General features: G+C 36.6%; 1 protein-coding gene across 1 annotated transcript; it reads right to left on the bottom strand.

Annotated features, from left to right (window-relative positions):
* Nucleotides 1-1,388: 1,388 nt before the first annotated feature.
* LOC131438151 (interaptin) lies at nt 1,389-18,685 on the bottom strand. Its single transcript, XM_058607981.1, has 5 exons — nt 18,270-18,685; nt 4,647-4,789; nt 2,262-4,553; nt 2,060-2,206; nt 1,389-2,005 (listed from the first exon to the last, which is right to left on the bottom strand). The coding sequence occupies exons 1-5, from the start codon at nt 18,322-18,324 to the stop codon at nt 1,754-1,756; spliced, it is 2,889 nt and encodes a 962-aa protein (XP_058463964.1). The 5' UTR covers nt 18,325-18,685; the 3' UTR covers nt 1,389-1,753.
* Nucleotides 18,686-21,939: the final 3,254 nt, after the last annotated feature.

The raw sequence follows: 21,939 nt of genomic DNA, 5'->3' as shown, positions 1-21,939 counted from the left end.
ACTGAATATGTTACCACTAAAACTGAAATAAGTTTATTTGGTTATCGACTATCCGAATCTGCTAATTATCGGGTTAATTTATGTGAAATAGACATTTTTATACTAATCACCCTGTATCCCCGAAACCAGAAGTTGGATCTAACTGAAAAGCAAGATGTTTTATAGAATCTCAAAACTTTTCATTTGAATCTTAGATCGTTTCAGCCATCTACGCGAAAAATGAGTTATACAATTTTTATTTCGTTTCACTTATCATCCTGTAGCTCCGGAACCAGAAGTCGGATCCAAACATAATTCAGGAACCTTGTTTGGGAGCATACGACTTTTCATATGAATCTGATTTTGTAGAAAACGTTTGAGTCATCTTCGAAAAAAGGTAAAAAAATTTTGGTACTTAGAAACAATTGTATGTAACAGTATAAAAAATCGTGTTTTACGTTGCTCCTAAGCATCGCTTTGTCATACAATGCACAAAACTCCTACTGCTGGAATAAGGGGAAAAGTCGCTTACACAAAAATGTCGATATCTCCATTGAAAATGGACGGATTTGAACAATCTATGGCTTGTTGGATGGCTATTACCGTGCGGAATCTAAGTCTGGAAACATATTCTGTTTTCAAGGTCAAATGTGACAGATACTGTTAAAAAACTGAAAATTTTGACATAAAACTTCGTATAATTCAAAAAGTTAACATCCGATCTCAAAACCATTCAATAACGTTCTGGGTGACGGGGAGACCTGTCATTTGCGATTAGTTTGATCGAAATCGGTTCAGCCATCTCTGAGATCTCGACCTCTTTGTTGTTGTTAAAATGAGTGTATACACACTTAATTATTAGTGCCAAGTTTCAGCGAAATTTTGCTTAACATTGCTGAGCAGGAATGTCAGTAAATGCATCGCAGCTGATGTTTCAGGAACTCACCGCTGTAAAAATTCTCGAATTGGAATATTTCGTTCGAAAGTGAACATTTGCATTCTATGTTTCGATCGAATGACGCTGTTGTATGGAAAACTCGAGCTCGATCGAGGTATAGAAAACAAAATTCCGCATTCCATCGAAATATTCCGATTCGATCGAGATTCAGAATAGGGTTGATAGCACAGTATCTGAAAAATTCCTAACACATCAGGATGCCGCCATGAAATGTTTCGTTCAGCAGACAATCTGTTCCTGTGGCTTCAGAAGCGACCGAGACCATCTATCCGGAGATTTTGGCAAAGAACATACAGGAATATTGTCTTTTGCTTTTCCTCAAACAACACTATTATTTTGCTTTGGTCTGTTTCAAATCTTACCACTACGGAAAAAATGTCAGCGAGATGCAGTTCTGGTTGTCATCATCGGAAAATCTAGTGATATATATGTGGTGATCATAGTATTTTATTAAATTTTGTATTAATTACTGTGAAGCCTTTTTTTTTGTTTGTTGCGATTGTAATTATTTCCTTTTGACATTTTTTATACTGAATTTCTGAAGGAACATTTCCTTTCATATCCACTTGTATTAAATAATATATCAAGTCCTGTTATCACGAGTTATCATTGAAAGTATTCAATGCCTTATTATTATGTTTTCTGCGAACATGGAAACGTTTCTACAATTGAGTTAGTTCATGTATCCTTTCAGTAGTTTTTTCAACATGTCCGAGTTTAAATAAATTTAAATCTTATTTCAAACCGCAGGGGTAAACACTTTCGATTCGATTTTACTTAAGTAATGGTGTTTTTCTAACTCAAATTAGTCGAAGGTTAGTTATTTCTAGGGCGCAATGCATTTGCTCGAGGGCTGTACACATTAGATACGCCTGTTGCCGGCGAACGGTTCTCCTTTCCAGGATAAGGTGAGGCAATCAGTTTCTTGGGTGTCTTCGGACTACCGATACTGTACATCTTCCCCGATATATTCAGTTTCTGCGGTGAGTCGTAGCACGATAGTTGCTGCTGTAGTCCCAGGATTGTGTTCTCCTGTTTTTTGTTGATTTCTTGCAGTTTGGCGATTTTCTGTAATGATATTTAGTGAAAATGACAACCAAGAGAATGATGAAAAAATATTACCGCTTTCAACTGATTGTTATCCTTATTGCTCTCAACGGGTTTTGTTTTTTGTCGATTGTTTTGTTTTTCCAACAGTTCACTGTATTTATCGGAGGTTTCTTTAGCGAACTGCTCCACTATGTGTAGTTTTTCCTCGGTTGATTTAAGCTGAAATGAATAATATGTAAGATAAAAGTATAATATCGTACATCAACTCAAATACCTTCTCATTCAGCTCGAATATTCGAGTATCATCCTTTTCTTGTTCGGATTCTATCACATCCTGGAGTAACTCGATGTGTTCGTTGCTGAGTATTTTACCTTCACTGTTCTTCTCTAACTGGTTGATAATGTTCTCTATCAGGAAGCTTGAAACAATTTGTTCATCTTCAACTCTGTGCGGAATTTTAGGAGAAGCCTCTGGACACCGTTCCTCGTTTTGATACTTTTCAAACTGTTCACATTTAAACCTGATCGTCATATTTTCCAGTTTGATGTCCTTATTCTCGTTTTCCAAATCAAATATCTTCTTATCCTTGGTATCGAGTTCAATTCGAGCAAGCTCAATGCCGGTAGCAAATTCATCCAGAAGAGTTTTCATATCTTGAATATATGCTTCACGAGCATCATATTTTTTCTTCAGATCCTCGTACATGTCCAAATACCGAGAGATGCTTTCTTCCATCTTTTCGTTGAAAAGTTTCCCGATTTGTGAAACTGTCATAATGGCGTCCTCCTCGGATGTCATGATCTTTTCAAATACTTCTTCTTTTTCACGCATTTCTTTCTCCAGTTGACTGGAAGACATACGAAGAGCAGTCAGCACTCGCCTATATTCTTCCATTTCTTCCCGAAGCTTGTTGTTCTCTGTTTCGATTTCCGATTTGCTCTTGATGAGTGATTCCAATTCACACTTCAACATTTCAACATCTCCGTCCGATTTCTTCAAGCGGTCCATAAGAATATTAACTGTCGATCGAGTATTGTTCAAGGTTAGCTGGTAGTTGTACTTCTCTGTTTTCAGTCGAGTGTTCTCTTTGTTAGCTTCTTTGATTTCATTTTCATACTCCTCCTTCGTTTTGCTGCAGCTGCCCATTTCAGCCCTCAACTTCCTTTCCAACTCGTTTATTTTATGTTCATGTTCTTTGATTACTTCGTTCGATGCTTCCCACAAAGCCTTCAAGTCCCGTTTTTCGAATTCACATTGCATAATTTCCGTTTCAGCGATCTTCTGACATTTGTCTAACTCCTTCTGCCAATGCATCTTCTCGCTCGCGAGGGCATTCGATATTGAGTTTTGAATTGACAACTCTAATGCCTTAATTCTTTCTTCGCTTTGAACTTCGGAGATTCTAATTTTCTCCTCAGCCTGTTCGCCAATTCGCTCGATTTCTCTCATGTGATCCATCTCAAGTTTTTTCAGTTTGTCGGTTTGCTCTTTAATAAGCTTGGATTTCTCTAGTACGAAAACAGACTCACACTCTCGAACTTTCATTTCATTCATTTCGCTCATCGTAGCGATCTGCTGGTCGAATTTTTTCGTCAATGCGCTAAGTTCTTGGTTGAAATCATTTCTCACTTCGTCCCTAATTTCATCCATTTCGAATTGATTTTCGTTCAACTCCTCTTGCATTCCTTCGATGATAGTGTTTTTCTCGCTCAGTTGCGCCAAAAGTTTTTCGTTTTCCTTTTTAAGTGTATCTATTTCACGAATTGTTACTCGACCTTCTTCCACGTATCTCATCATGTCTTCTTCGGCTTGTGCACGGAAATAGTTCACCTGCTCTTTCAATTCATTTCCTTCGGTCTTCAGTTGTTGCATCATTCGCTCCATACTATCAATCTCATTCATCTTCTTTTGCAACTCTAGATCATGCGCTTCCAAAATCTCTCTCATTGCCATTAGCTCCTCGTTCAATAGGTAACTCTCACCTTCTGCTACGATAAAATCATCCAATAATGTGTTATATTTCACTTCCAACACCTCGTATTTTAAATCCAGCTCAACCTTCGAGTCGTGCAGTTCACCGAGTTGTTTCTCGTAATTCTTATGCAAGCTCTTGATTTCCTCCTCGTTCTCCTTTACCTTCTCCAAACAACCTTCGGTAATCCTCTGCAGTAGCTCATCGGCCTTACTGATGCTCGTCAGTTCCCTCTCGAGCAACATAATCTGGTTATCTTTCTCCGCAAGCATGCTGCAACGATCGACCTCGGCCTTCCGTTTCTCGGCTAATAGTTCTTGAATCTGTTCCTTCAGTTGTTCGTTCTCATGCCGTGCTCGCTGAAGTGCTTCTTTATTGATATCGATCTTGTTATAAAGCTGAACGATAGGTGGCACCTTTTGGTTCGAGCTATTTGCCCCACAATCGACTCCTTTCTCAAGCGGCTTCGCTCCCAGAGGCTCTAGATCACGGTCCAGGGAACGAATCGCCTTTTCTGAGTTATCATTTTTAGAGGATTTCTTCGGGGTTAGGTCTGATATATGCTTAAATTTGAGGCGACGTGGCAGAGATGGCTATAAAATAGAGTGATCGCATAGTTGTAGTATATCGGAAAATCAAACTATTTTCAAAATATTTTTTACAAAGAATAAACATTTAATACTTACCGTTCTGAATAAACTTAGAGCGCTTTTGGTGGTTTTGATGGATTCAGCATCCATACTGCCCATTTTGATTTTGTCTTCCTTTTTGGACTTCTTGCTGGGCTCTTTTTCTTTTGGTTCGACAAACGGTGAAGGAGAAGAAACGACTGTGAATCGATATAGAAGAAACAATCATAGTTATTACTTCAACAGTTATGTTGATACATTAGGTGGTACGAATATTTATAAGGAGTCTTTATCGTTTCTGTTGATTTTTTACGAAAGACCTATTTTTGGTCGTCAAATGGTGAGATAACTAAGTCCTCACAAGTTCCTATCTCATGCCTCCCCGAGCGTCTATGATGCCATTTGGTCAATAGAACGACGTCGACTGGGTGCTATCACCTTCTGCATCAATAGCGTCAATGCGTCAATTTTTATTATAACTATTATTATTTATATATTTTTATTATAACTATTATTTAAAAAGAAATATTATATTTCCTGCAGTACTGCGACGAAAAAAGAGCATAACTTACACTGCGATATCAACTGTTAAGGGAGTGTGTTCTGTTACCGGCACCCTTTTATTTTAAGCTAATAACTTCTGACTTAGTGCACATTATGCGGTCATCTATACATCAAAGGTAAGCTACAGTCCTTAGCTAACAACTGATTAAGAAACTAAGTTGATTCATTTGATCGAAAAAAAAAAATTATCAACTCTTAAGATAGCTTCTTTTCAAATCGAACATAAACATCATCAATTTAGTTCAACTGCAGATTGATTTTATCAGCTCTGAGCACTTTTTGCAGAATGTAATTTGCACCAAACGAGTGCTAATAAAGCCATTTGGATGCTTTGCGTTCGAGAAAAGTGCTCCGAACAGTGTTCAATATCGTAGAGAATTCCACAATTTGGCCCTACTGAATGCCATAGAAATGAATCTCGTACAACGTTTTGATAGTTTCTTTCATTGAAATATGCAAAACCGAAATTAAATAATCGACATCAAAATTCAGTATGTTGTAATTTTTTTTACTCTCACTCGTTCCGCGTTATTAAATTGTGTGGTAGAACATATTTGTTGCCAATACGTCAGTCCTTAGTATAAAAGCACCGTTACAATCCTGGAAGCGGCACAGTAAAAGTTGCGAAATTCACACAATCAACTAATACAAACGGTTATCATTTTTATTCATTTTCACGTCCTCCAGTTAAGTCTGTGACCTTACTCACTCACAGTTTGAAATTTTGGTCTTCATAAAACAGTACATATTTTATTGCGAATGCCGTATATTTTCAGACATGCCGTTCACACCACGGATGTCAGGTTAAAATTTTAATTTGTGGAAATAATCGCTTTTTTAGCAATCAAAACTAAAATTCAAATGCTCGGAAGATGTACATTTCAAGAATATCTATTTGATAATAAGTAAAATCTACAAAAACCTGCGGCTGCATAAATTTCTGCGTTAATAAAAGATCTGTAAGTTCAGATATAACTCTAAAAACGTGGTACCACTGGTTTTCATATGCTGGGCTTATTTTGATATATATTCTTGCGGGAAACGGACTGTACAAATAATTTTCTCGCAGGAGCCTAATCAAACCATTTGTCATTAGATCTTGATCCGAGCCCCATTGACGAGTAGCTTTTAAATAGGCATAAGACAATTGGTTTAGGCAATTTCCAGGAAAATTGAGTGTATAGAAAAATGCGATGTGTCGATAACGACACCTTTACGATTATATTTTCGAAACCGAAAGTGTCCGCCATTTGATATTTGAAACTGATCAATAACGCAATAATAGATGTGTCTACGATTGGTGCAATCAGTTTAATCATCTCCAAAAGAATTGGCACAATGACGCTAAAATGAAATGTAGGCTTGTTCAGAGATGATACTTTCAGCAAGAGCAGTCAAATCGGTAGAAAAATGTTTATTTACTTCACCTTTTTAACGATTTCTCTTAAAACTGGAAAATTCATTTAAAGAATCATAGTAGTGGAAGTGGAAGTGGAAATGGAAGAAAATGTTGATCTTAATTTATTGTGCGAAAACTAACGTTTATTTAGAATTGAGCATTAGACTTGGTTCAATGCCATTTCTCAAATGCCTGGGAATAACAAATAAAATTTCCAAAATAAATGGTACTCGATCGTTAAACATTCTGGTACTCGAGAAATCAACATTACACTGGTTTTTGTTTAAAAAAATGTTCATAAATTGTAGAGGTTGTAACATTAAGGGCATTCGCCTTTTCGTGCCAGAAAAACTTTCTAATTCTATGTGCGGGGTTGGGAATCGAACCCAGGTGGGCTGCGTGAAAGGCATCGACTTACAAATCACGCTTTGCCCGTTCCTGATCCTTACACATTTCTGAAAATTTGTTTAATAGTAGTTTACACTAAAAAAGTAGTTGTAATCACTTTGAAATCGATTTTTTCTACTCCGAGTCTACTTTTATTGCTGATATCTATTTGTACTATTGAATAAACGAAAAAATCGTTGCAAATCACTACTGCCGATATGGAAATATTCGGAAAATCCCTTTATTTCTGGTTCCATTTTACATTGACAGATGTCGCTATCGGTAATTCAGTTTCGCGACAACCAATTGGGAGATGTCACTTATACCAACCAATAGTAGCGAACGAACCTAAGTTTCTCGGCTGTCATTTCCGGAAAAACTTAAATAGAGTAGAAAGGTGAGCAAACTTACACTCTTAGAAAAAATTCTATCATCAGTTATGACAGAATATTACATCTATTAACATTTAAACATAAATGTTATGTCTTTTTCGATGTCGAATTCAGCTAAATTAGCTGTGAAGTTAAAGGAATATGCATTTGAAATCGATCGAAAATTTACTGAACGTCAGAACTTTACAAAATTGGGTCTGTGGACAACTGGCAACACGGTCGTACATGACAGGTCGGTGCTGGAAAGAGATGCTACACGCTTAGAAAAAGTTACTCAAAGTTTGAGTACTAGTTACTCATTTTCAAATGATACATGGAAACGTCAAAAATTGAGTAGTTATCATCAATGATATTGAGTAACTCCTACTCTAAATTTGAGTTTAACGCAAGAACTCGTTTTTTTGTTACTATTCGCAAGATCAGTCTAAAAGTTGTATTAACCATTTGTAGCAACAGGTTGTATTTTTTGTTAGCGAGATCGCGTTTTTCGAGGGTGAGTCGCTCAACACAAACGGTGTTGTGTCTGCAAAAACCGGAATGATAAACTCCGTGCTGTGCTAGACTGGAAACGAATATGCTCAAATGTCATTTATGAGGAATAAGTGTCTGATTGGTGCCTGAGCATAACTAACATGTATGTTAATTTGCGATTGAAACACTACTCCTAGCGACCACCACTTGATATAGTATTGAGTTCAATTACTTAATATTTTAATACAATACAATCAGAAAAGGAGTTTTTTTTTGCAAATTTGGTATATGTGAAATAAAATTTCACTCAAAATTTGAGTGATAGTTACTCTATTTATTGGCACATGTAAAAATAAAGTATTACTCAGTAAATGAGTAGATTTTACCCAAACATCGTTTCCAGTGGAAGAACTCAAATTTGAGTAACTTCGGAGTTACTCTAAATTAGAGTTGTTCCACTTTTTCTGTAGATGAGTGAGATCTTACTCATTTTTGAGTAACTATTTTTAAGCGTGTAGAGAAAAATGTCAAAATCAAACCACATACAGGACGGAGCAAACGTAACAATTAATTATTACTATTTTCTCTCAATTTGATAATCTAAGTTAGTGAAATTTGTTATTCCATGAGTAATTTGATGTCCTAAATTTGTTCTCTACTTATCTGCTAATAGTATGAAAGTAAGTAAAACTAAATTGATTAAGGTTAAATGCTAATTAGTACGATTACAAAGGTGATAGTATGGAACAAGAGTGGAGGTTAAATACGCAAGGAAGAGCAAGCAAGATAACCGAAATTTGTAAGCTTTATTGAAATTATTGAAACCTATATTAAATGAAATAAATTTGCAGCTAAAAGCGTGCACCACCAATACAACTGTGGTCTGCTGTATTTGAGTTCGGTGAACTTGCTCGGACTGCGCCAACAGGGTCAAAAAATCTGTTTTAGATCACCTAGAGGTGTTATGATGCCTTTCTCATATTACTCATATCATGAAATCTTAAATCCAGAAGTCGGAACTGTATCAAATTCAGAAGTTTTGTACTATATTTTGCATACTCGACGAACTGAGTTGAATGATATTTGACGCTCAGCCCTTTGGTCCTTGGTTGAAAAGTCTGTTTTCACAGTGATTGTATAACTTTTCTAAAGTAGCGTATCCCTTTTATCAAAGACATCACATTAACAAGATATCCAGCTCTCACATTTCGGCCTCAAATGCAATATTTAAAGCGCCAAACACTTGAATTTTTCGAAAAACGCGGACTAAAGTTATCAAGCCCATTGGCTTGATGGTATTGACAATACTTTGTCTAACGACGAAATATGTTCAAATAAACCCGCATACATATTTTTAGCAAAAAAGTCGTGAAACAATTGACAAGTTTTGAAAAAATAAGCTTTCAAACGTCTTGAAACAGGTTGGTCATAAGTTTTTTGTTTTTTTTTTCAAGTTGTCACTTGTTTCTGTTGAACTTTATGTTTTTCAAAAAAAAATCAAGTCACAAAGACAAACAGTTCTAAACTTCTTGCAACCAATTGAAACACTGGTTAACCCCTAAAATGACCAAAAACCCGAATCGGCCATTATATGCCGAAAATCGTTTACGTTCGGCACGTCAGGTGGAACCAGTGATGCCACTTTTCCATGAGGTAGAATCCGTAGATGTGTACTCAAACTCATATATTTTCATAAAATTATTATTATGTCATTTATTTAACCCCGTGCGTAAACTTTGAAGAGTAATTTCTGAAGTATTTAAATGAACCAGACGTAAATCTCGCTAGCGCCAAGTCTTTCAGAATCTTTCTTCAAAGTGAAACTCGACAGATGGATCATTGGCCGTTTTCAAAAAAAAAAAACACGAGATTTAATTATTTCCCGTAGATATCTGGAGAAATAATGCAAAATCCGTAGATTTCAAGAGGTTCATCCATAGATCCGTATAAAGGCAGAAATCCGTAGATCTACGGATAAATCCGTAGGGTTGGCATCGCTGGGTAGGACGTTGCACTTCGGTGCTAATAAAATAAGTGTTCTGCAAGTAGTAGAAACTTTATGGCTGCCTAGCGGTTTATGTTGAACTGATGGGTCACATAACAGTTCAACATAAACTCTTATGTACTGATGAGTCGAAGACGAAACATAAAGTGTGTAAGTTCTATACTGGCCTAGCCAAATTCCAGATCTAAATCTCATAGAGCACTTGTGGGAAGAGCTGGAACGGTTATTCAAAATATGTTATTACTCTAACAAATAGGTGTTATTTACAGCTCTGCAAAATGAATGGTTCACAATTCCCAAAAGATGCCTTGAAAACCTCGTCTCATTACAGTGCAAAGTATTGACTTTTTCTTTATTTTACTTTTTGATGATAATGTCAAAACCTTTTTTCTGATTTATATTAGCTGCAATTTCATTTATGTAAACTTTAGAAAGACAATAAGATTACATGAAAGTGTAAATATAGACATTTGTACTGTTATCGTCTTTATAATGTAGTAATGATCATATAATCTAGTCATGAATTAAAAAACTTAGTAATTCAAGATTATTATATATTTTTTAATTTCACTGAAAGGTAAGGAATCGATTCAGTGCGACTTTATCCAAAAAAGTCAGAAAATGATGTACCTACAAAAGAATGTTGAGCGCTACTGTGTATGAAAAATGCAAATCACTAAAAATGAAGATACTTTCAGTGAAGCAACTGATCTCTGTCCCTTCTAACGCTGAAAATTAACTAGAATTTATCTGTGTTTTTTTTTTCAGATATAACTAAATAAAAAGGAGTGAATTTGTTTTAAGATTCTTCCGCAGGGCACACTAGGCTAGACTAAGTTAGTGGCAAATGACGTCGTAATACTTAAAAAAAGTGACTGATAACTTTAATGGGTACACAGAAATTATAAACGAATCCATCGTTTGACTTCTTTTAACTTAACTTTTAGTTGTTCTGAACAATTCTTGAAAAACGCCGATAGCGTGGATTTCGTTGGAAACCTCTTAGAGTCACTTTACCTGGAATTAGGGTTTTGAACAGAACCCCGAAGCTAGGGAGAAAGTACTCAAAATTAGATAGTTTTCCGGTTCCGTGTAAATATAATTCTTATCGAAAAATTACAATCTTCTTTTCTGCACGTGGCTAATAAGTTCGATCAACTGAAAGCGAGTGTACATGTGAACCTTGGTTTGTTATGGCACACCTTCCCAGCTTTAGCTGTTTAACTTCCCGTTACAGTGTCCTTTCCGCTGTTACGAACACAGGAATCAACGCGCGCCAACGTTTTACGTTCTGCCGAAGCATGCGTGAGGCCAGAGCTGCCGCTAAAAGATGTGCCAGACGTTGGACGCCACCATTCTTCTTTTTTCTTAGGTCATGTAGTTTAAAGTCATCCATGCGTAATGAATGATATTTCTTCGGCTATGACAGAGGACTTCGTTTGCTTCGCATTTTATCACAATGAACCCTCGAAAGCATTTGACCCTTCCTTCGTGAATGTGTAGGCAGGAAGGGGCGTTCGAGCGTATCCGTGCACTACGAGATATTACCGAAAGAATAGGATAATTAATCATCGTCATTTTTTTCAGAATTTGGAAGCTAAATGAAATGATTTTTTTTGTACGATTTCCGGTAGACGTAAACAATCGTGTCGAAACAATTGAATTAATTTCCAATCGTTTTCCCATAACCGTTTTTTTATTATCCGAAACGAATGATGATCGCCTTTTGGGTGCCGTTCACAAGAAAACGACATTTTTTAAGAAGCAGCTGTTTCTTGAGATGCATGAAGTTATGGGAACGAAACAACAATCCTTACTAACGTACACATCTGCCCAAACGCACTCCTTTTTAGAAAAGTGTGTCCGTTGCTGGATTGTTGACGCGTGTGGCTTCCACGCAGCATGTGTATCAGTTGTGATAAGTAATACAAAAGAGTGCCGGATCGCCTCAGACCGACCCTCTCGACTCACGGAGCGTTTAAACTTTGCCTGGGGTACGGGACAGTCGCAGTACATCTTTTTCGAACTGAAAATTTATTTGACAGACCTTGTCATCATGATATGCATAATAATATAATGATTTACAGCAATGTGCAATGTTTCTACCACATTGGATGTACAGGACATGATTTTATTATTGTTTTAAATTTATTCACTTTGAAATCTTTTCGCACTATGAGCAATATTAGCCTCATTTTAAAATTTAAGAAGGCCAAGCCAGTTGATGCCGAATCTAATATTGTTTTCGCTTAAGAAAACTGAAACTGTCCCAGCGTAGTTTCATCAAACAAACACTTTTCACGAAACTGTGTTGATTTCGCATTTAGCAACGGGGGTTTGAACAAACCTATATCGAAACTGATTCGATTTTCAGTTCAACGTAAAAATTTGGTTCGAAACTAGCTTCAAACAAAGGGTTTGACCGCAGTTAAGGTGGAAACTGGGTTAGGTTTGGCATCAAGCGCAAACGACATATTACCTTGATGGGTCCGTTTCAGATTTCTCAAGCAAAACGACAGTAGTATGAGAATTTTTGAAACGGGTATGACGAATAGGTGTCGAATGTCGATGTCTGATATCAAGTCATACTAGAGACCTCACTATAAGGAGATACTGGGTCGTATGAATAAAATTTAGTAAAGTCTAATGTTTGTAGTGCACACTTAAAACCGATTGTCGAAGTCGGCATTTTGAAATGCCGAAGTAGATCGGCAACACATTTTGCTGATTGCTCAGTAATCCACGTGCTCTTTTCCGAAATTCGTTAAAGTAATATGCTGATATCTCAGTAAAGCGCGTACTTTTGCCGAAGTTTGGCATAATATTATGCTGAGCTTGTCAGTAAACAACAAATCTACTGAAATCAGCGAATCTGTTTGACGAGATTTCGAACAGTGAGATAGTTGTTACTAAAACTCGGTGAGACACTTGTCATCTAGTATCTCTTTTCGATTTGGCAGAGCACCACGTCGCCCTTGCTCGTAGAGCTAGAAAACATTGGAAAACAGCTTTATTTAATGTGGAACACATTTTTATTTTCTATATAGGGGTGAAAATTAGTAACTCAAGAAAATTACACGTAGAAATGTGGTCAGGTTTTGGACAATTACAGCTCAGTCAATTTTGTATCAATTATTAATATTATGTTACCATTTGATTGGAAATATTTCTACGTATTGATTTGAATGTTAATAGCCATGTATTTTTAATTGTATATAATTGAAATGTTGATTAATAGCGAACAGTGTCCTATCTTGTCTGCTAAAAACCTCCGGCATATCAGATTTCCCTGCCATAGCTGACGGTTTTGAAGGAGTAAGCGATATATCAAAGTGAAAGCATCGCTCTGATTGGTCAACCGATGCTAGAAATTATAGCTAATGTTTCAGTCCTACACGTAGCTTGCTAGATGTAGGTTGTTGCTAGACAGCAAGACAAAAAGTGCCATAAAACGATTTGAAGCTTTAATTGATATGCTCTGATCTTGTGTCATGCAAGTTCGGATGAATTTCCATGTTATGTCGTTTTGCCTGACAACTACCCCAGGGTAAATTTTGAGTGCATATGATTAATTTCTATTGATAATGAGAAAAAGTTTATCGCTTCAACCTAAATGACAGAATGGTAGTAATGGAAGAGAAACGCTATAAAAATTACTGCTTGTATACAAAGCTTGAACACAAGCTTGGCGAAGAGAAGCTTAAATGAAGACAAACACGAGAAAAGGTTAATATCGATATCCGTATCGCAAGCGTGTACAAACATATAATTGCATACATTTGGGCTATTGATGTAATTTTGTCTGCTACAAAACAAATACAAATCACGAGAAATAGAGTCTATATTCTGGGTTCGCGTGTTTGGTGTTGGTTCCTAATAAATTTCAATCTAAGCAGACTCTCGTGCATTTGCGGGTTCAAAAGTGTGACGATTAATTGAAAATGATGATCATTAGAAATTTTGGTTGCCTTGTTTCACATCAATGGATCGATCAACCCCATGGGGCTGATCCTTGTAGTTTTTTTTATATTTCGTGACAAGATAAGTGAAATAAGAAAACTATCTGCTTCGCAAATATAATTATTATTATCTGCTTTTTTTCAGATAGGATTCAGCAATAACATTTGAGTGTGTGCCTTTTCAAAAACAAAGTCCACAGAGTAAAATGCAGTGTTGGTATGAATAAAATACAATGGAACATGCAGAGCAAAGCAAAGTCCTGGCATTACATTCCTTTTGTGGAATTTTACCTTTCAGTTCCTACAGACTGTTGTGAAGCCTGCTGAAACCGAAAGACCAAATTCCACAAAAGGAATGTAATGCCGAGACTCTGCTTTGTTTTAACTGACCTCGTCGCATACAGAGTCATTGCATGGCTACTACTACGATCCTACTGACACTAAGAATCCCTCCAGGTCGAGACTCAAACATACAACGCTAACCCGGGCTTATTCAGTCTATGCTTATTTCAAATCTGAGCATTGACTGGTCGTCAAATGGTGAGATAACTAAGTCCTCACAAGTCCCTATCTCATGCCTCCCCGAGCGTCTATGATGACATTTGGTCAATAGAACGGCGTCGACTGGGTGCTATCGCCTTCTGCGTTAGTAGCAGAATGAGAGGGTGCGAAATGGTTTGTAGGTTGAAGCCCATCCTAAAGTGCAGTGTTTATCATAGTATATTACAACATATAATTCTGTTGTTTATTACACCATGTATTATTATTATTATTTTTATTATTATTAGAAGAGCGTAACTTACACTGCGACATTAACTGTTATATTGTATCGTAGCATATTATTTCCTATATTATATTGTATTTTATTATATTATGTTATATTGTATTGCATTATGTTGTATTATATTATATTATATTATATTATATTATAGGGTTTATTATGAGTAGTACTACGTACCTCTGCGCAAAATATAAATTTGTTTTCCTTATAAGTTAACATTTTTAAAGTAACTTTTAACTAAATATCAAGGTCGTCACAAGGTGAGCTTGGTCCTCACTGGTTCCTGTTTCATGCCTACACGTGTGTCTGTGGTGACAATTGGTCGATGGAATGCGTTGATGGCAGAATGAGAGGATGATAAATGACATATAAATTCAAGTAATATAATATCATAGCATATCGCAACATATCATTTTATTCATTCTATTGTTTATTATATAATTCATTGTACTATATTATATTGTTTTTTATTATTTTCGTTATTATATTCATTGTTATTATTATTAATTTGTCATCAATAATAGTAACTGACACTCTACTTTAACTGTTATTTTATATATTGTTTTATAATATATTATATTATATTGTATGACATTGTATTATATTATATTAAATTAAATTATATTATATTATATTATGTTATATTATATTATTTTGTAATCTATTATATCATTTTATGTTATATTAATTTCATTACACTATGTTTCATTGTATTTATCAATATAAAACATTTTGCACGGGGGCGTAAAGGGGAGGGAGCATCAGGGCATCGGACGAATTGATGACTAGACGAGGAATTGTGGATAGCCAGCCCAAGTCACTTGAAGGAAACTTGTTTCTTTCTGAAGGTTTGAAATGAGTCTGACGCGCCCTTCTCAAACAAACCATCAGGTGGGTTCAAGCATGTATAGCGATATGCTTCATACATGCACTGGATATTATGGTTGGAAGAGCATCTTTTATTCCCGCGGACTACGAGTAAGTGACTCTACTTACATATCCGCCCAACCCTTTTTGTTCGCTTTTCGGTAACAGCTGTAGTAAGAAGGTGAATGAATGAGTCATATCGGAGCTACTGTAAGTCTACCCGCATCTACTGGCAAGTCCTTGAACTGATGGTGGCTTCACTTCACATCACATCACATTTCAAATCTGAGCATTGACTGCATGCCGATCCACACAGAACCGGAAAAGTTGAAATAAGCATGCATAATGCAAGAAACTATTGCAAAAATGTCCCCTTTTTAAATTCAGTTTTTACCATATCAATAAATTTATGAGCAGCAGCGTCTAGGGTGACCTACCGAAAAAATATAGGGGAAAGTGGGGTATTTCGAGCCACATTTTAATTCTGAGTGATAGCTCACCCGAAATGCATAATCGTTGAAATTATTTCAAATCCTATTCAAAAACGTGTAGTTGAAACAATTTCATCTCATCACTAAATTTTCCAATTCGTATGCGCGCAACGTATCATAGGGGACTAAATCACGATTTTTAACTACAAAAATAACTTTTAGGCAAAAACAACACTTGCGTCGTTTTGCAATTTGGTCGTGTACATTAGACTGTGTGATAGGTCATTTTTTCATACTTGTCTTGACACATAAGTCATTTTCCTTCTGTTTGCTAAGTCGTTTTACGAAAGTCGCAGTGTACATTCTTCTTTTAATTATTCGCACTTGTGTGAAAGCCAGTTTTGCTCGACATAAATAGTATTCACACATAATGGTTTTCTAGATATTAACCTTTTTGGAGTTACGAAAAAATATTGGAAAATCAATATAGTTTTCGAATCACAAAAAAAACTCTTAGAAACCTCAAAAATCATTTCATTATTGCAAAGAGCACAAAATACGTCTGATTGGCTGGAATTTTTTTTATTGTTCCGGACGCACATCCCGTAAAGTGACTATGATTTGTCTCAACTTCAGCACCGTGTTCAACCAAAATCACACACCGGTAACAAACATTCGTGCCTGCAAAGTGATTCTGATTTCTTCAAAACGGTTGGATACGTTTGGACCCTCAACTGACAGGGTCTATCGATTGGAACTGAAGCTCAGTTTTGAAATATTTTTCTACGTTTTGCATAACTGCCCTGCATAACTGCTTGAAATGTTCAACATTTGTAATTCTGTAATTCCGGTACCGGAAGCCGGATCCGGATGAAATTCAGAAGTTTTGTTTAGTTCATCAGAACCTAAGTTTGAGAAAAGTGAGTAAGTAGTTTTAAATTGAATTTTTTACACTAATCACCTTGTAATGCCGGAACCGCAAATCGGATCAAGATTAATTCCAGGATTTATCTCAAAGAATCTTAAGACCTTTCATTGAATCTAAGTTTGTGAAAATCGGTTCTGCCATGACCGAGAAAAGATAGTGCAGTTATTTTCATATTTTTGGCACACCCCATAATTCCGGAACCGGTAGTTCGAACTAAACATAATTGAAATTTTTTTTATGGGACCACAAGAACTTCAGTTGAATCTAAGCTTTTGAAAATCGGTTCTGCCATCTCAGAAAAAAGTTAGGACGACTAGACGTACATTATAACGAACACAAAGTCCGCCTGGATTTTCCGGAGAAGTTTCGAAAGAAGAAGGTCGAATAATTTGCCAGAAGTACTTGGTGTGACAGGCGATCTGTGGATGCGACAAACTCAACAAGCTGTATATAACGATGGACAAAATCAACGGCCAAATATATAAACAAATATATATAGAAGAATAGAATTTCTCCAGAAGCGCCTGTTTTTCTTGTTTTTCCTCCGAGCACCATTGCGCGAAACTGATGATGGAACTGTACGAAGCCAACGATGTTGTTTTTGTATCGAAGGAAGCAAATCCGCCAAAGTCGCCAGAACTTCGCCCAATAGAAAAAAATATGGGTGAGTATGAAGGAAAGCCTTCGGGAAACAGAAACGGTCTTTAAAAACGATAAGGATTTGAGGAAAGAGTGGATGAAAGTGTGTACGAAAAACGGTGCAAGTGATGCACATAATTTGGTAAGTAGTAATCCGGCATTTTTTTTAATGATGAATATTTCCTAATGTGTGGGACCATTATGCGAGTACTTTTCATATGGAATAAACTCAAGCTGGGTGTTTTGTCATATTTAATTGAACTAATCCCCAATTATTGCTAAGCAATTTACGAAAGTATAGCACAAATAGATCTTATTCAGTGAGCTTACTAAAAAAACGGCGAAAAATCCACATGGGACTGATAGGCGAATATGACCAAGTAGAGAATGTAATTGAATTCCGATATCTCTAACAGTCCTGTAGTCATTTACCCTTCGTAAAATTAAATCAAAATCCAGGTAACCCTATATAATACGGCACAAAGGGAATCCCTTTTTCCAGTGTCGATTGCGTACGGTTAGATTTTCTCTTTACGCACAGGTAAGAATTATTTCCCATACAACATAACCAAGGGTGTCGTAAAAGATTTTCCCACGATGCATACAAAGCTTTGTCAACAGGATTGAACTCACGTAAGATAAACAGTTTAATATAAATCGAAATTTCGCACCGGTTTTTGATTTATGTATATAACGAACAATAACTACCAACGTTTGAAGTGTTCAGTGACTGCATGTACGGAGCTTGAATTGTGGTAAATCGCTGAACAAATTCATATTCGTCAACTTCTTGGATTCATGAAGCCAAAACTCGAGTTTATAATCCATCTCAGATGACAGGAATAACCTTCACTTACCTGGAATGTCGTTAAATCTCTTCAGTTTTGCCTTCGAAAATGACATCTTCAACATTTATAACGGGTTTTGATATCGATTTGACTCGATTGAATTTCAAATGAAACTTGGTTTGTATAACAATCAACGAAAACTCAACACACTAAACTTTTGAATAGAATTTGATGTTCGTGGGTTTGGTGATAATAAATTATTAAATTATTTAAAATTAAAACTTGTGTAACAAAACAAAAATCTGCTCATCCCAACATGCATCCACAAATACACTTCCCTAACGTTTCTTTCCTTCTAAGTACGCTAAGAAAAAGTCGCGCGCTTATTCCATAACGGTCGTTTAGATTTCTTCGTCGATCTTCCCTTCTTGAACTGAGAGACGGCGAACAGGATCTGCTGTTCGTTCTTGCAGCGCGCACGTTCTATTGCAATGGTCTAAACTGAAATGAGGACCCCCGTTCATTCTGGCAACGAAAATACCCTTCCTTTTCCGATCGTTGCTTTTTCTTCTCATATAAAGAAAACGGTAACTGAAAAAAGATGCACTCACACAGCGATTTTATCATCCTGTTCCGTTTCGGTTGGTGCCTTCGACGATGTTTCACCGGGGGGAATCCCTTCTCGAAGACGTGTGCTGGTAGCTGCCGTTGGTTGTTGGGTCTTACCGATCAACGACTTATCATCGTTCTGGGTCTGTACATAGAAAGTACCTGAATGGAATAGGCGAAAGCAAAGGACGCAAAGCAATAAGCAGATTTCTATGCCGGGTAAGGGTGGTTCTCCGGGATACTGGAAATTCATAGTTAAGATAATCCTGCGTAAATCGGTTGAATTCGTAATCTACCCTACTTTGTCAACAGATTCAGACGGGCTTAAAATTTTTTAAATATTCATTTGGAAATCTGCTCGTTTGCTTAATCATAAGGCATTTGAATTATGTTCTGCGATATTACAATTTGATGTTTCGCTTTCCCGTGAGGCCACCCTTGGCATGGCACCAATACACGTTAGTTCTCGATCCTGCATATCGGTACAACAGTAACCTATCGAATCAATTCCCGCTGCATTGATAATGGACGGGAATAATTAACACACAGTTAGTGAAACTTAATTCATTTCGATACAAATAACTGTTCAAAAAAGTTTTAATGTTTGTTTATTTTAGGATAATAGAGTTACTATGGAAACGTCGAATTTCGAACGGAACCTCGAAGACCCATAGTGTTAGAAACCACACAACTGAACTCGACGAGATCGTATACTGTCTGTGTGTGTATGTGACAAAAATATGCACTTGATTTTCTCGCAGATAGCTGAACCGATCTTCACAAACATTAATTTATATGAACGGTGCTACTATCGCATAGAACGCTAATGAATTTCATACAAATTTGCAAAAAAAAATCATGCGCACAACTTCTCGGAGATGGCTTAGTCGATACTCACAGTCTTAGATTCAGATGAAAGGTCTCATAGAATGCTATCGATTTTTTGCCGGATACCATTTTCAGTTCCAGAATTACAAGGTGAAATTTTTTAACTTCAAGTGCGTGTTTCGATACATGACGCCTTAATAAAGAATCGTTTGAATAATTTTTATAACTCTTAAGTTGTGTTCGTCTTGTATATAAAAGATATTTTTATTCAGGCCTATTGCGCACAAGCTTTACGTGGCCGATTGAGCTGAATTTTTAGCTAAATTTTTTTTTGTATTGGATCTCGTTGTCACCCTTTTTCTATGGGGAGAGGAACATCCATTTCTCTCCTGCGAGGATTGAGGGGCAGTTTGTTCGTGGTTCGTCTCGTCATCCATTGCCGTGGTATTGTTGTTGACTTCGTTGCTAGTTGCTGTAGATGCGCCTTATTGTACATTGTTTGCAGTTGCTGGTTGGTTGGATGGTAAGCTGTTAACTGCAGCTGGTGTACTTTGTTCTATAGGGTTTACGTTGGATGGATTCGTTGAAGGGGATACTTCACTGTTGTTGGTGACTGTCATAGGTGTACACTGGGGTTGCTTGGGGTTGGTGTGAAGGAAGCACCGTTATCCTTTGGTGTGGTTGTCTCCTTGTCCAGTTTATCACATGGCTTACCGTAATGAACAGCTTTTTGGCAATATTGACACGAGGCCATCTGATTGTCATAGGTAACAAGTCATTTGCACGGGATTCTTGTATCCTGACCGAAAGTTACATAAGAAGGTATAGGCCTCTTTAAGCGCCTGCGTAACAAACGTACGCCACTTAGAATACCGGGGAAAAAGTTCTTCCACTTTTCTTTTTCGATAGAGAGAATCTCTCCGTATTGGGACATAGTTTTGCGAACATATGAATCGATGACGCTTGAGGGAAGATCATGCACACGCACTTCTATAGCACTATCTTCCATATGTACTGGAATGTTGTGCTTAATGTTCTCGTGCTCCACATAATGCACATTATTATTGTCTTTTGCGAATTGAATTGCATCCAACTCTTTATAAAACTGGATGTAAACAACATTTGTCTTATTGCATCGAAGTAAATGCACACGTTTAATGTCAAGATGCATTTGCTCCTCAGGCAAACCTTCAAGTTCTCGTATCGAAGGTCGAATTTTGCACTGCCTGAAGTCAACAATAATTGTATTCTTTCGTACCGGCGATAGCTTTTGTTCGTTTGGTTCATTCATTTTCGAGGTCGTTCTATTGTTCACTACACAATACTGTACTTGGTTTCTTTCGTCCCGAACGTTAGCGGTTTTGTTTTATCGACTGACTTGGATGAGCTGTGAAGACTGCCTTATTTAAAACCAAATCGACGAAATGATCTGGAGAGAAATGACTTTCAGCAAAACGGCTTCGGGCAAAACAACTGTCGGGAAAATAACTCTGATACATTTAAATGTTGTCGTTTCTTCTTTCAATTTACTTTTGATTAATTTCTTTCTCTTTAAATCGTCAGAAAATATTTGAGTCTACTCGAATCCACCGAAGCTTTATCTGAAAAATATAAGAATATTACTCAATAATTTCGGAAATAGTCTTAACGTATTATGAGGTACATCGACTTAAGCAGTTAAGTTTCTCATAAATTCCATTCTGGTGAAGTCACATTCGAAATGGTTCGTATGGGAAACCGTATTTTCGCGAATGTTCTTCCAGCAAAGGGTTTCTTTAGCAAGAGAAGTTTGTCGAGAATTTGTAAATCGGAGATTAAGCAAGATTTCATTGTTGGTTTTAGTAATATTATGATGGCTCTTCAAAGATTTTCCGCAACCACGCAAGATCTTCAATTCAGATATCAATTTAGATTCTCCAAAACCTTTTGTCTTAAAAATTTTGCCGAAATCTTCTTGAGGGTTTTGAGGTTCACTGATATAAAATATCTTTATGTTGTTCTACTAAAATCCTCAAACCACCGAATTTCGAATGATGCCATCTTTTTGATTCCTCTAACACGGACGACGGTTTTGACCATTGCTTCACACCTAGAGAGGCTTTGAATTACGCATGAAAAAATACCGCTTCGTTGAGCATAGTAGGAAAGAGCTGGCGATTAGTGCGCACCCAAGAATTTTTAGGTATTACAATTGAAATATTATATTCAAGGTCGAAAACACATCAAACCTTGGTTTTCTTTGAATGAACGATTAAAATTGTTATGTTGCTTACGAGCAACAGCAATTTAATAGACTCAAATA

Source organism: Malaya genurostris, chromosome 3, assembly GCF_030247185.1.
Source record: "Malaya genurostris strain Urasoe2022 chromosome 3, Malgen_1.1, whole genome shotgun sequence".
NCBI lineage: Eukaryota > Metazoa > Arthropoda > Insecta > Diptera > Culicidae > Malaya > Malaya genurostris.
Note: the sequence above shows the minus strand (reverse complement) of the source record. Positions and strands in the feature narration are given on the sequence as shown.

Coding starts and splice junctions, on each gene's coding strand:
- LOC131438151 (XM_058607981.1), bottom strand. CDS start 18,324: ATGTTGAAGATGTCATTTTCGAAGGCAAAACTGAAGAGATTTAACGAC. Junction 4,790..18,269: donor GAGATTTAACGACATTCCAG/GTAAGTGAAGGT, acceptor ATCGATTCACAG/TCGTTTCTTCTCCTTCACCG. Junction 4,554..4,646: donor CTCTAAGTTTATTCAGAACG/GTAAGTATTAAA, acceptor TCTATTTTATAG/CCATCTCTGCCACGTCGCCT.